The 14,529-nt window shown below is 31.2% G+C and overlaps 3 protein-coding genes across 4 annotated transcripts; 2 read left to right on the plus strand and 1 right to left on the minus strand.

The window, feature by feature from the left end:
• Nucleotides 1-1,585: 1,585 nt before the first annotated feature.
• PDE329 (calcium homeostasis regulator) lies at nucleotides 1,586-3,917 on the plus strand. 2 transcript variants are annotated; one of them, XM_022884115.2, is made up of 3 exons: nucleotides 1,589-2,014; nucleotides 2,433-2,597; nucleotides 3,236-3,917. In XM_022884115.2, exons 1-3 carry the CDS (start codon nucleotides 1,631-1,633, stop codon nucleotides 3,554-3,556), a joined length of 870 nt encoding a protein of 289 aa, XP_022739850.2. In that variant the 5' UTR covers nucleotides 1,589-1,630; the 3' UTR covers nucleotides 3,557-3,917. The 2 variants fall into 2 exon arrangements, with proteins under 2 accessions (XP_089623178.1, XP_022739850.2); XM_089767052.1 differs by lacking the exon at nucleotides 2,433-2,597 and having other exon boundaries at nucleotides 1,586-2,014; nucleotides 3,236-3,696.
• Nucleotides 3,918-3,962: 45 nt separating this feature from the next.
• On the minus strand, nucleotides 3,963-7,028 carry FDH (formate dehydrogenase). The gene is made up of 6 exons (XM_022884114.2): nucleotides 6,865-7,028; nucleotides 6,244-6,415; nucleotides 5,097-5,637; nucleotides 4,854-4,978; nucleotides 4,360-4,472; nucleotides 3,963-4,280 (listed from the first exon to the last, which is right to left on the minus strand). Exons 1-6 carry the CDS (start codon nucleotides 6,946-6,948, stop codon nucleotides 4,167-4,169), a joined length of 1,149 nt encoding a protein of 382 aa, XP_022739849.2. The 5' UTR covers nucleotides 6,949-7,028; the 3' UTR covers nucleotides 3,963-4,166.
• Nucleotides 7,029-8,507: 1,479 nt separating this feature from the next.
• On the plus strand, nucleotides 8,508-13,043 carry LOC111292433 (protein farnesyltransferase subunit beta-like). Its single transcript, XM_022884828.2, has 14 exons — nucleotides 8,508-8,804; nucleotides 8,878-8,964; nucleotides 9,056-9,161; nucleotides 9,796-9,831; nucleotides 10,033-10,115; nucleotides 10,192-10,245; nucleotides 10,545-10,596; nucleotides 10,786-10,850; nucleotides 11,443-11,499; nucleotides 11,697-11,769; nucleotides 11,879-11,965; nucleotides 12,042-12,222; nucleotides 12,323-12,450; nucleotides 12,593-13,043. Exons 1-14 carry the CDS (start codon nucleotides 8,689-8,691, stop codon nucleotides 12,827-12,829), a joined length of 1,362 nt encoding a protein of 453 aa, XP_022740563.1. The 5' UTR covers nucleotides 8,508-8,688; the 3' UTR covers nucleotides 12,830-13,043.
• The last annotated feature ends 1,486 nt before the right edge of the window (nucleotides 13,044-14,529 follow it).

The raw sequence follows: 14,529 nt of genomic DNA on the forward strand, positions 1-14,529 counted from the left end.
TTACCACAAATACTCTCATCAATTCATAGAATTCCTTTTTTTTTATTTATTTTGGAAATATGTTATTCATATAAAGGTCTAAAATGAACACTACTTTTTGGGGATTTTTTTTATATTGTTATAGATTTATGAATTTGAAGCTAAATTTAAAAATAAAATTTCAAATATTCTAGATTTATATTTTAAAATGAGGAAATAATTTTGATTACCATTTGTTTTAGAGAATTTGATTTTTTTTAGAAAAAATGTTTTTTGAAAATTTTGAATTGAGTTGTAGATAAATTTGGGTAGTTATTTATAGATTTTTAAAAGAAAAATCTTCAACGATATAACATTTAAAGTCTATCATTCATACTTAAAAAAAACAAAGAGAAGGTCAAAAGCCAAGTTATATGCTAAATTTTAGTTCTAGTAATTGGAATTTAAATTTTAATAATTTTAAATAAAAATAAATAGAAAATAAAATAAAAATAATTAACAATTTAATACATGAAAAATATGAATTGGATTCACTTTATTAGAGATGTAAAATAGAATTTAGACAAATTGTTTATGAATGTGTTCGGTTTTTATTTATTTATATTCGTTTATTAAACTTAATAAGCAATCTTGAATAATATTTTTATATTCATTTATTAAACGAATCGAATATGAACAAATATCTGTTTAGTTCATTTATGTTCGTAAATAAATTCATTTACAACTCGTTTGTTTATTTTTCGTTCGTTATTCATTTATAATAATTTTAATAAAGTTATATCTTTTATTCTTTATAATATTTGTGATTATATTCATTAAAATTACTTGATTTATAGGTGAATAAGTGTATAAATTTTTTATTATTTAAGCACATTAAAATTATTTAAAAATATTGGCTGATTATTGAATCAGTTAACATGTTATTGAAGTTAATGTTCGAAGATTATAAGTTTAAAAAAGTTTATGCATGTAATATTATTTTTAACAAAATAAATAGTAAAATAAAGAATTTATGAGTAGATTAAAAACTTAAAAATTTTACTCAAAAATGGATAAAAAATAATCTTCACATTCTCTTTGCTTTTTAGGAAATTGTTATAATTTTCTTGTTGCTTTATTATTTACTTCATGACATGGGTACAATATCTTAAACTTGGAAATGCAATACACATTCAGAAAAGTGATGATAAAGAAAAATTACATTTTTGTAAAGTTCAATAATTTGGTTAATACATAATTCCTTTATTTAAAAAATAGGATTGGAACTTTTTTTTATAAAAATTTTAATAAATTTATATTTAATTAAAAAAATAAAATTTAATTCGATTGATTCAGATAATCACTTTTTACATCCAATAAATTTAAAATTCAAATATCGATTTTTTTTTTAAAATTTTTAGACTATAAATTTTTTATAAAAAATAATAATAATAAAAATGGGAAAATTGATATGAGCCCACCAAGGCTTTCAATGGTCTTGTACAAGTTTGATATGAATTAAGCCCAAAAGGCCCAAACGATGTAAAGCACACCATTACAACCATGCACAAGAAAGCAGAGAATCCAACCTTCCAAGTGGATAACATATATAAGCATGCGGCTAAAATCACAATCTTCAAACAAGATTAGCTTCCAAATTCCAACAACATCAATGGCAGCTATGCCATTGCCATCATCTCTTCAAACTCACCAACGTCTATCTTTAAGCAGCCAAATTTCACCTTCACTTCACCGTTTCCATCAACTTTACAGCAACCCAAGAAAGCAGCCTAGGCCAAAACATTCAAGCTCCTCCAATGGCTACAGCTTGGCCAATATCAAAGCTTACATGGAAAACCCAAACTCCATCTCTGGTTTTGCCAACAAAGTCATTGGTTCTCTCCCAATAATTGGGCTTGTAGCTAGGATTCTTAGTGATGAAGGTGGTGTTGGTGGGGATATTATTGATTTTGCTGAGTTTAGAAGAAGGGTTGGCAAGAAATGTAACATTACGGATTCTAGAGCCTTCTATGAGTTCCAAGATAGGAGAGGCCGGGTAATTTTCATTTCTTTTTTAACCTTTTCTCTAATTTATTCTTCTTTCTGGTGGGGTAAATGTATGAAATGCATGTTTAGTACTTCAATTTTGATAGGGTTGTAAACGAACCAAAATATGAATGAACTTTACCATGTTCTTGATGTGTTCTGAATGAACTTTACTAGGCTCTTGATGTGTTCATTTAGATAACTAATCTTAAAATGATGTTTGTGGTCGTTTGTTAAACCTAATAAATGAACGTAAACAAATAGAATCTGTTCGTTTATGCCCCTAACTTTTGATTAATTTGTTTATTGTGTTTTGTTATTAATATTGTTGTCATTTGCTGTTCATCCTTGGTTATGCTAGTATAGTTTTTGAGATGCTGTTTCGCAACCAAGATTTTGAGTTGGGGCGGTTTTGTTTTTTTGGACAGGCAGGGGATCCATTGTATGTTCTGCTATGCTGTTGGCTAGCAGCTGTTGGTGCTGGTCTTCTTAAATCTGAGGAGATATTGGAGGGGGTAGCTAGGCTTCGGATTTCAAATGATATTGAATTTGAAGAGCAAAATTTTATTGCAATGATGAGCGAGGCAAGAGAGGTCAGTTCATCACTCATTATCCCATTTTAGTATCACACCTAATGGAAATGGTATGTTAAATGAATAGACAAAAGCCAAGCCAAGCACTTTAGTTATTACCTATGTTACATGAACCTTCACTTTACCCTAGGGTTCTTGTGTCTGACACTTAAATATTCATAAGGGTATTCTCAAAATTAATCTAAAATATTGTCAAAAATACCACGTTCCGGTGTCGGACACTGCATCTCGAGTCCATGTAACATAGTTTATTACTTCTAGTGAAGTTAGGTTCCATTATGGCAGGAAAGGGAGTTTCAACGAAGTTCAAAAGAGCAAAAGGGTCTAGTAAAAACGTCTGGTATTAGCTAGATTTTGTGGTTTTTGTTACAGTGCTTTTATAGTTCTATGGATTTTGATTCACATGATATATAGGCTTCATCTGGTCTCCATTTTGCTAAACTAATGATCTTGATTGTTTAGAGCATTGGCTCTCAATAACTTATCACTGGAACAAAGAATGGTGAATAATTACTGCTTTACAATCTCCACTCTATACGGGTGCATTTTGTTTGTGTTCCCATTGTTAGGTTGTTCCTTGAGGTTTTAATGCTCATTTCAGCTTCTGTTGCATACATACTTACTGATACTTGCTACAGAGGCGAGCAAAGTTGAATGTCGACACCCCAACTGTCCCCATGGAGATTCGAGCTGAGAAGGCTCTTGATGCAATTTATGTCTGTTGCTTTGGGAGAAAACCAATAGAAGAGGAAGACGAGAGGTTGCTTAATGTTATGCTTACCGCCGTTTTCCCAACTGTTGAGCAATCAAAGATACAAAGAATTATTGAGGACAAGGCAGCGAAAGTAGCAGAGGGTAGTGATGCAGACGATGTTCGAGAACCAAAGCCATTATCAAAGGAAGCTGTACAAATGCAAATGAAAGACCTTGAATTCCTAAAACAAAACAGGGAAACATAAAGAATTACTGTTAAACAAAAATGGAATCCTTTTGTTTCTTCACACCGCACATGGTATCAGAAACTGAAGCTAAGAAAATGGCTCCACAATTTCCATCCTCAACTATGTGATGATGTGGAAATCAACACTTCACTGAAAACCCAGGTTCCACGTTCAAATTGCTATCCATGGAAGACAAACCACAGTTGATTTTCTCTTTTTTGTTTCTCCCATTTTAAAACCCTGCCTTTCACTTTTCCCTGTTCTCTGCTTTTGTTCTTGTTGTTTCTTGTAGTTCTGAAACTCATTTTCTGGTGCAAGCTTTTGACAAAGGCACCATAAATGACAACAGCTTGTGAGTGAAATACTATTATTTTGTTCATATCTCTTTCCAAATTCCAAATAACTGATGCACAACCACACATAATGATAAAAAGATGAAATTTCACATTATAATCATCAAAAGTTATCTCATTACAACTTTGTTTCTGCTTCGGAAACAAATAGCTTAGAGCACCATAGGTGGTACATTATTTCCACAGGACTTAGCCTCAAACAGGAAATAGGCTCACTAAACAGTGCATTATTTCAAAAGGACTTCAGTAACTGACAAATTATATGAAGCACGAAATCATCGGTACTGAGGAGCTAGTTCACCTTCCTTGACAATGTAATTTTGTGCAGGAAATTCTTCACCCTTGAAGTACCTCTCAAGCATATCCTTAACTCCAGCAGCATATCGCAACTGTGCAAGTTCCATTTCATCTTAGTTGTTAGGAACAAATTAGAACATAAAGGAGAACGAAACATAAAGTTAAACATACCTGTCCATCAATGGTGGTACCAGAAATATGAGGAGTCATTGCTTGATTAGGCATGTAACGCCATGGATGGTCCTTTGGAGCTGGTTGTGGATTCCAAACGTCTCCACTGTAACCTGAAAATCAAGTGGGAAAAGAAATATTATCTGTAAAGAAGGAAAAATGATAGATGTTTTTCTAGTTAATGTAATACTATGTCTTGCACTGTCCTGATAGTTGAGGAATGTGAAAAACCAGCCCTGAAAAACCCAGTTTGATACACATTTGCAATTTGATACAGTTGATAGCAAATGATACTTGTTTCTGTCCAAAGAATACATGTTTCCTAAAGCTACTCCTTAAGTTGTTTGTGGAAGACATGTCTGTTTAGCATTCCCATCCTAGGATTGCATTCTAATTTTAAAAGGAAAAAGAAATCCAAAAGATGCTAGTTGCTAGAAGACATTTTACAGCCAAAATTTAGATTTCACACGTCAATTTTCAAATGAACAACATACCTGCAATGTGTCCACTTGAGCAAGCATCTGCAACTGCTTGTGTGTCCATAATTGCTCCTCGAGCATTGTTAACAATCAGGACTCCCTTCTTCAGTTTTGCAATCCTATCTTTGTTGAACATCCCTCTATGACAATATCATAAATATGATAAGTTTAATGCAAATTTTTGAGCAATATCAAAAAACAGTAATCAACATTTAATAGAAGGACTCGGACATTCAAAAGCAAAGAATGAAGTCTGACCTTGTCTTCTCAGTAAGAGGCATGTTTATGACAATTATGTCACATTTTGGAAGCATTGCATCAAGATCCTCCTCAAATTTTGCTCCAGTCTGCTTCTCCAATTCTGGATCCATCTTGATTCGATCATGATATCGGAGATTACAGTTGAATGGTTTCAGTCGTTGGAGTAAGAGCTTGCCAATACGCCCTGCACCAATAGTTCCCACTGTTTTCCCTTCAAGATCATAGGCTCTGTAAGCAATACCTGCGACATTCCAATCACCAGTAATAACTTGGTGGTGGCCAGGTAAGAAATTCCGGACAAGAATAAGAATTCTCATTAGCTCATCTTCGGCAACTGAGACAACATTGCTTCCTGTAACCTCAGCAACAGTCAAGCCAGCTTCTGCAGCTGCCTTCAGGTCGATATGATCAGAGCCAATGCCTGCCGTGAGAAGCAGTTGCAAGTTTTTGGCTTTCTTGATCCTTTCTGCTGTAACATAGGCTGGGTGGAAGGGGGTAGTTATGAGGACATGGAGATCAGGGATATGCTTTTCGAGTTCTGCAATAAGGGCACAAAGGTTTAAAATCAAACTCATATTTTAAAATCTTTCACAAATTAGCTATTTTTATTGCCCAAATACATAATGAGTTAGGCCAAGAAAAGCATCTCTCAGATTACCCTCTTCAGCTTGTAAGATAAATCTAAGGATGCCATGGATTAGCTATTTGTATCATAGCACCAACAGATAGTGATGAACTGATTACAGCCGATGATGTAACCAACATTGCTGGCATTCTAAACTATAGACTTCGCCAGTGACATTGTTAAATGCTCTTACCATACCATCAGGAACTCTGATAGCACATAAATTCTTTTCGGTCATATATTCAACAAGAGCCACTCTATTTGTCAAAGTTATGACAGAAACAAATGAATTCCAATACAGAATTCTAGCAATTGTCTATTGATTTTCCATAAACTTATTGCATTAACCTGAACACTTACTGCAAAAATTAGGCCAATGACACCACCAATACCAGCCAAATTTACTTTCCCATGCAAGACCACCATGACATTCGCGTATAAATATCATTCATGATTATGAATGATTATACATTAAGTGCAAATTGTGACAATGCAGTTGGCATCTATCTTAATACTTACCACAGTCTGGTCCTTCCTTGTCATCAGTGACAATATACTGGTGCCCCTTTGATTCCAGCCACTGACGCAGGCCCAAGGCTCCCTCCACACAACCAACAAAGTTGGGATTCTTTGCATAATACTCATTGGCCTTATAAAAGACCCCAACAATCTTTTTGCTCCCCGGAGAAGCCTGTTGCCAAATATATTATGAGACATGAGCACTTAAACCACTACAGTCGAACTCAAAACAGAGATGCAGGGCAACCAGAAAATCCATACTATGAAAGAAGATGAAATCTGACTTTTCAGGAATAATTGCTAAAAAACAAAGTTGTGATAAACTCTGATTTTTCCTTCCCAAAAAAAGTTATATTTTTTTAAGCAGTAGGTGCAGATCCCCATCGGAGCTGCTACACTTTCACCAACGCATGCAAAGGCTTAGCCGGGCCCTTTCATGGGTTTTGATGATCAAAGGGCGGCCATGGCAAAAGCTAATCTCAACCATGAAATTAAATTACTTGATGACTTATACAATAAAAAGTAGTTAATCTAAGCCCACAACAATATTAACATCAAATAATCAAAACCAACTTTCTACTTATAAAAAAAAAAAAACAAAAAAACCATGAAAGAGCTTACATGGAGTTGTCTGGTAAGAACAGAAGATGACCCAGAATTGGCCAAGGCTTTTATAGCAGAGCTAGCAACTTGCTTCATAGCCATATCTCAAAAACACTTCAAACCGACGCAGGATTTTCTTTGAGGAGTGGAAGTAATAATGGAAGTGATCTGCCTTGTAGCTTATTGAGCTGATAAACTGACCCCCCCGTTTTAAGGGCAAAAAATAAGTGCCCGTTGCCAATTGCCAACAGCCAAAGTAACATTTCAGCCAAAGTAACAGCCAACAACCAAGCACATTTCAGCTTCGCTTTTGCTTCTCTTCTACTCACTTGCTGAAGATATTTTCCTTTTTTAATTGAAGAAACTATGTGATTGGGTCGTGAATTTCACGTGCTCTTTTCAAGATTGGCGAACGCCACGTTGATGTTGACTGATGTGAGTGTAGGCATTTAAAAATTTGAAAGTAGATGCACGATAAGATAGAAATCATGTAAGGCAACTTTATCCTCTTAAATTATGTTAAAATATTTAATATTTACATTATTAATTTTTCATGTATTATTATTTTTAAAATAATTATTTCAAATAAAGACGGCTAATAAATAATTTTTTAAATATTATATTAATTAATAAATTTATAATTTAAATAAAATATTAATGATTTTTAAAATTTAAATATAATATTAAATATTTTATAATAATTTAAAAAATTAATGACATAACTTGAATTCGACTTTAAATTCGATACTTGAAATTTGATTTGAATTCGATTGAATTTTTTCTTTTAATTTGAGTTCAATTCGAAATAAAAATTAAATTATTTGAATTCACTCGTTTAAATTTATTAAAATATAAAAATAAATTTAAATTTTATATTATGTAAAAATATGATTATTTATATTTAAACTTAAATTTGAGTGTGAGATATTTTATAAATTAAAATAATTAAAATATATTAAAATATAAAAATTTTATTAAGCTCATAAATAATTTAAATTAAATATAAAAATACTTGAATTTCACTCGATCGATAAGTTGATAAGTTAAGCTACGTAAATTCAAATTTAATTCGATAATAATCGAATTAAATTTAAAATTTATTTAAATCGAATCTAAGTAATTATAGAAGTATTAATATAACATTTATATTTTTACCCAAAGTAAAATTGATCCATAATTTTTGTTTGAAAAATGTTATAAATCACTCAAAGTAAATTTTATTGTAAGTGAAATAATTGTTTTTTGTTCACTTAGAATTTACGCTTATATATATTTTAAAGTTTTTTAATTACTAAATCAACAAATGAAAAATAAGTGATATTTCCTCTTTAAATGAATGTTAAAATTTTGCATTGGTTTCAAGTTTATGAACTTGAAATTTGTTGATGGAAAAAAAAATTTAAAATTTTGTTACATTAAACTTTTTTTTTTACCCAATTTCAATTTATGAATTGTACCGTCAAAATGATGGAAAATGGTAAAAAGTAAAAACCATTGTGACAAATCCAAAAAAAAAAAAAACCATCAATGTTTATCCTCCCCTTGATAAGTGATGTAACCATCCTACATGGCACAATCATCAAAATTGACCATGTTTTTTACCAAAAATTTAAGAATAAAAAATACAAGACAAATAATTGAGGTTGTTGTTGAATTATTTAGGACAGGTGGATAAAGGTGTTCCTCCCCTGGATAAGTCCAGATAAGTAAATCCGTGTCCAAACAGTAAAAAGTGTCTCCCGCTTTTTTTTTCCTTTCACCCTTTTGTCTGCAGGTGAACCGAAAGCGAGTTACCAACTAAGTGTCTCAGGCCACTGTGTCACCGACGGCGAATTCGAAACGATGGAATCGTTCTCGAGCCTAACCGTGACTCAGCGCGATCAAATATTGGTTGAGCAACAAGTCTTCAACATATACGAAACTTTCTACGACATGCCTCCCAGATCCAAATCCTTGAAGTATATCCCTAAAACCCTTAAAATTTTCATTAAATTTTCTCTTATTTTGAACTTCTATTCGATTTTTTGATAGGTTGGAGCTTCAAAGGGAAAATCACTTGGGGTACTTGACGGAAGGATTAAAACAGCTTGGTCCTGCTTTCTGCGTATTAGATGCTAAGTATATCTCCTTTTTTTAGCTAATTTGTCAGTTAGTACTTTAATTAATTAAAATTAGAGGAAAAATAAAAAATCGTTTGTTTAATATGCAGTCGGCCTTGGATTTGTTATTGGATTCTTCATTCGATTGCTTTAATGGACGAATTTATAGATCCTGAATTGGAGGATAATACTATTGATTTTCTCAGTCGTTGTCAGGTAGTAAAAATTTATGAATTTTTTTAAATTATATATTTCTATCCGTGGTTTTGTGGATCCTTATTATTTGAATATGATTAGTATCGGATTTTCATGGTAACTGTACATCATTTTATGTGAAATAATCTATTTAGCAATTTTTTAAAAAATTGGTTTGAAGAATGATTGTTGTTGCTGAGTTTACTGAGGATATGATCTCAAACAGGGCACAATGCTATGATTCACATAATTGATCCCATTTAGTTGGAGAATGCTTACTATGTTGGTATTATTACTTCAAAGATTGAAACTAGTATTGCAAGAGTGTTGATGGTTGCATTTATTATGCTTATGGTTATTTCGATTCATTTTGGTTCCATTATTGTTATACTTCATCGTACTTTTATCGGTTAGGTGTATGCTTGGTTTATATGGTGATAAGAATGCATTGTTTGCAGAATGTGTGTGCTTATGCACATGGATTGGAACTTGTGCTTGTGCTCTAATCCAGCTTTTACCAGCCTAGAGCTTGGTGCTTACTAGTTGATTGAACTATATGATTACAAGTTTGTTTTCTTTGGTGTCTATCTTTTTTTTTTTGGAATGGTTATCTGATATATCTTTTTATTTGTATATGTATTCTTATCACTGACAGGATCCTAATGGTGGGTATGGTGGTGGACCTGGACAGGCAAGTAAATTGTGGATATGATCATTGTTAAAATCTAACCTACTATCTTCTTGTATGCTAACTGTAATAAGTGAAGTGGCCTATTTTTAATTGATTCTTAATTATATGATATATCCTATTTTCTATTACCTGGGTTTCTTTCTCTTACTGTCTTTGAAGTTATACCACATTTTATGCATATGTTATAATTTCTTTTTCCAGATGCCTCATCTTGCAACAACATATGCTGCAGTCAATTCACTTGTTACTTTGGGCGGTGACAAAGCTTTGTCATCAATTAATAGGTGGTCAGATTATGCTACAATAGATTTTGAAGTTTTTCTTAAAAATGATCTAATGGAAATTTTCAATTTCCTTCAGAGAAAAACTGTACACATTTTTGTGGCAAATGAAGGACCCTAGTGGGGGCTTCAGGTGTGACACATTTCTTCATCTTTGTCTTTTTTTTTTTTTTTTTTTTTTTAAGTTTGAAGCCACCTTCTAACAGATTCTATGAAATTTACTTCTTGTCTTTCAAGTTGCTTTGCTAAAGAATGACTTTGTATTTGGTTAATGTTCTGTTGTAGTTGAATCAATCTACATTCAAGTATGTGGGATTGCAGTGTTTGCTATGAGGAAAATTCCAACTTGTTCATATCTTTTTCCTTGAAAACAAGTGTTTAGGTTGTAATTTTAAGCATTCTTGCTGGTTTTTTTTTTTTTTTTTTTGGCAGAATGCATGATGGAGGAGAAATTGATGTTCGAGCATGTTATACAGCCATCTCAGTAAGCATGCAGTCATGCTGAAAATTTAATATTATTACTGTTTTGATCGGCAAGCTCCACCATTATCATAGATCTATTGTTTCCTTTGGGTTGCATGTATTTGTTATCAGTTTTCAATTTTAAATTATAGACCACTGTTTTCAAGTTTGTTCTATCTTTGCAATAAGCCAGCCATCTTTTCTTGACCAGGTTGCAAGTCTCCTCAATATTTTGGATGATGATCTTGTTCAAAATGTTGGAAATTACATCTTAAGGTCAGTGTCTAGTTTTAACTTTGCTTTCATCTTCAACTTGTTTTTGGTTTAATTGGTTTCCATGTCCTTTTTCTTTGTTTTATGGCTGCTAGAAAGCTCATTTGTATGCTGTGGCATGCATAAAAATTGTAAAAGCCTCATCTAGGTGCTTAAAGGTTAGAACCTCTACTCATATTCCTCACTCTCCAATAGCACTGCTTTATGTAAACATGTTAGAAGGGATCAGTGAGTTGGGGGCTCAAAATTTGAATAATACAAAGAGAGTCCGGAACATGGGGGCCTTTTTGTTGTAGTCTTCACTTTATATTGTTTTAAAGTTGCTGTAGTTTGGACGCTTCTCAGGACTGAGTGATATGCTTTGTTTTAGTATGATTATACTGTTATAACCAAGAAAAGCTCTTAGTGTTCCTGTTAGTGCACTATTGTTGCTTTGCTTCAATGACATCAATGGAATTGATCTTTTGTGCATATATTAAAATAGTATCACGGAATGCATGGGCTGAATGCATACTATTAATTGTTACCTGAGCTGTGTCTTGATGCCTATTGTGTCTTCCATGTGACTGAAATAGTTTGTTCCATCTCTTTGAAGTTGTCAAACTTATGAAGGTGGCATTGCTGGGGAACCTGGTTCTGAAGCCCACGGGGGGTATGTTCTGCTCTGCTCTCATTTTGCTTGTTGCATTACCTGTTTTCTCAAATAATAAATTTAATCATTATCCTTGAAATTTGATTCATTGTTTACTTCCTCGCATATACCGTATACCCATATCATATGTTGCTTGTGGAATTTGCCCGTATCCAATATGAGAAAGCCTCTTAAAGTTCTGTTAATTTGTTCATCAGGTACACCTTCTGTGGTTTGGCTACAATGATTCTAATCAATGAGGTTGATCGTCTGGATTTGTCTAGCTTAATTGTAAGACTGTCATTGTGCTTCATTAAATTTATTATCCTTCTTCATGCAAACTATGATAGCAGTCTCTTGTGATTATATTAATAAACATGTACTCTAAGTTCTTCTATAGGATTGGGTGGTTTTCCGGCAAGGAGTGGAGGGTGGATTTCAGGGCAGAACTAATAAACTGGTTGATGGTTGTTACTCCTTCTGGCAGGTGATTTTCTATTTTTGCTCATTTCCTTCATCTTTCTAATGAGTTGAAATGAAATATAACCAAGGAAAGTGACCAGGGAGGTGTACTTGCATTATTAAAAAGATTACATTCAACTAAAGGAGAAAAATCAATACCATTGGATGATGGAGAAGATAGTGGTGCAGAAAGTCCGCAAAGTACTGCATCATCGGATGCAACAGGAGAAGAAGGTTTGAACGAGGATTTATCTCAGGGTGGCAGCCATTCTGAGCATGGAGGTAGGCTGCTTAAGTAGTCCATGATTCAGTCCAGCTTTCCTTTTTTCCCTATAATTCACGAGAGCTGTATTTTAATATGATTTTTTATCTTGTCTTGCAGATCAACATGATGCTTCCTGTCGAGTTAATGTTGATAATATTGATCATAATTCTAGCAAGATGCATGCAAAAGTGGAACCTCCTTTCAACAGCTTGGCCTTGCAGCAGTACATTCTTTTATGCTCACAGGTTCAACATTCGAACATAATGAGTGGATTAGGGTTGCTAATTGGTTGAAAAATCATCACCACTTTCTCCAAAATGAAACAACTTCGGCCTCACATTTGTTGCTCAAAACTGCTTAAATTGTAACCTGTTTTTGTTACTGCAGGAGCCTAATGGTGGACTCAGAGACAAACCTGGCAAGTCTAGAGACCATTATCATACATGTTACTGTCTAAGCGGCCTCTCAGTGTGTCAACATAGCTGGTCGGAAGATGAGGATTCGCCTCCATCACCCAGCGCTGTTTTAGGTCCATATTCCAATCTCCTGGAACCCATCCATCCCCTTTACAATGTTGTATTAGATCGCTACCATGAAGCACATGAGTTCTTTACAAGGTCATAAGCACATCTTCCCTGTCTTCTGAAATCTGTGTCTTTCAAATGCATGATAGATCCTAATTGACAATAACTGGTTTTGATCATTTATATTGCTAATAATCAAGTCTTCAAAGTTTGTATGAACATAAAGCTTGGTTCATGGCTCATGCAATTCACTTTGTAACATTCAAAGCTCAAAGTTTCATTCGAACTCAACACAAATCTTATTCTCTTGTCAACCATGGTCATGTCGTTTCGCATCTTACATCCTATTGGTCCATGTGAAACTGAAAAAGTAGTTTACAGGAAAAAATCCGTACGGAATTTAAGAATTCATACATTTTTTATCAAGCAAAATTATTTAATCTAAAACATGGTATTATGTCTGAGATTGTTGATAAAAATCTGTTTCTTTTTGGATTTTTATACAGGGCTTGTTGATTCTTGAATTATGTATTAATTTTATAGAATTTACTAGTATTAAAATTTCTTTGTAAAATTTCAACTTTGCTTGACATTTACAATGACTTTTTTTTTTTTTTTTCATATTTTAAGTAAATTTGATAATTTTTAAAAAAATAACGATAAGATATGAAAATTATATAAAAATGATATGATTTAAAATTTTAATAAAAATTTTATATGAATTTGATAAAAAATTGTGTTTTATGTTAGATTTGTAATATTATATTCTTATATTTTATATGTATTTGATATGAAATGAATATAATATAAGTATAAAAATTACATAATTTAATTCTTGAAAATAAATTACCAAATCTAATTGTAAGTTGAAACTTGAAAATAAGTACTTTTTTGAAATTTTTTGGGTATTAAAAAAAGTTTTGATTTTAATATATTTAATATTAAAATTAAAATTTTTTATACAATTAAAGTTTTATGATTTTTAATGTAAAAAAGTAAACAAAAAATCATAAAAATAATTTTGAAATACAAAAACTAAGAGTTTTAGATGTTAAAAAATATATAATTTTAAAATATTTAAAAATAAATAAATAAAAAATAACAAAAAATAGTACTTCTAATAAAAACTTTTAAAAAAAGAGACAAAAGTGATGATGTTATTAAGGTTTCATTTATTTTGTAAAAATTGACTTTGAAAAAATGTTTTCTAGAAAATATTTACATTTTTTGAAAAAATAAAAATTTTTATTGATTGGATAAGTTAATGAAAAATATTTTCTGTTATTTAGTTGATTTTTTTAAAAAATTTGTTTTTTTTTTTCGAATAATATTAATATCACTATTAAAATATTAAAAACTATTTTTTATTAAAGTATATTGAAATTATGTATTATTAAAATTATTAATATTCAAGAATAATTATATTTTATAATAATATTTAATATTAAAATGTTATATTAATAAAAAATACTTAAAATAAAACTATTTATTATTTTTATATTAATATTTTAAAATATTTAAGTAGTATTATTATTCTTTAAATATTATTTTTATTAATATTAAAATAGTAATATTTATTAATAATATATTTATTCTATTAAAATATTTATATTTTATATTAAAAGTATCTATTATTAAATCATAACAAAATTCTTTTTTATTTATATTTATTATTAAAAGAGTAATATAAATATCATAAAAATAAAATATAAAATTACATATTTTAAACTAAAAACTAATAAGAAATTATTAAAATTTTTCATATTAAGAAAATAATATTATTATATTATTTAACATTAA

This window comes from Durio zibethinus, chromosome 10, assembly GCF_047325235.1.
Source record: "Durio zibethinus cultivar Kanyao isolate XHJ-2024 chromosome 10, ASM4732523v1, whole genome shotgun sequence".
Lineage (NCBI taxonomy): Eukaryota > Viridiplantae > Streptophyta > Magnoliopsida > Malvales > Malvaceae > Durio > Durio zibethinus.

Excerpts from the sequence above, each read along its gene's own strand:
- PDE329 (XM_022884115.2), top strand. The coding sequence starts at position 1,631 with ATGGCAGCTATGCCATTGCCATCATCTCTTCAAACTCACCAACGTCTA. Across the intron at positions 2,015-2,432 it reads TCCAAGATAGGAGAGGCCGG|GCAGGGGATCCATTGTATGT; the intron begins GTAATTTTCATT and ends TTTTTTGGACAG. Across the intron at positions 2,598-3,235 it reads TGATGAGCGAGGCAAGAGAG|AGGCGAGCAAAGTTGAATGT; the intron begins GTCAGTTCATCA and ends TACTTGCTACAG.
- LOC111292433 (XM_022884828.2), top strand. The coding sequence starts at position 8,689 with ATGGAATCGTTCTCGAGCCTAACCGTGACTCAGCGCGATCAAATATTG. Across the intron at positions 10,246-10,544 it reads GACCCTAGTGGGGGCTTCAG|AATGCATGATGGAGGAGAAA; the intron begins GTGTGACACATT and ends TTTTTTTGGCAG. Across the intron at positions 11,966-12,041 it reads GTTGTTACTCCTTCTGGCAG|GGAGGTGTACTTGCATTATT; the intron begins GTGATTTTCTAT and ends GAAAGTGACCAG.
- FDH (XM_022884114.2), bottom strand. The coding sequence starts at position 6,948 with ATGGCTATGAAGCAAGTTGCTAGCTCTGCTATAAAAGCCTTGGCCAAT. Across the intron at positions 4,979-5,096 it reads CCTCTTACTGAGAAGACAAG|AGGGATGTTCAACAAAGATA; the intron begins GTCAGACTTCAT and ends ATATTGTCATAG. Across the intron at positions 4,281-4,359 it reads GTACCACCATTGATGGACAG|TTGCGATATGCTGCTGGAGT; the intron begins GTATGTTTAACT and ends GAACTTGCACAG.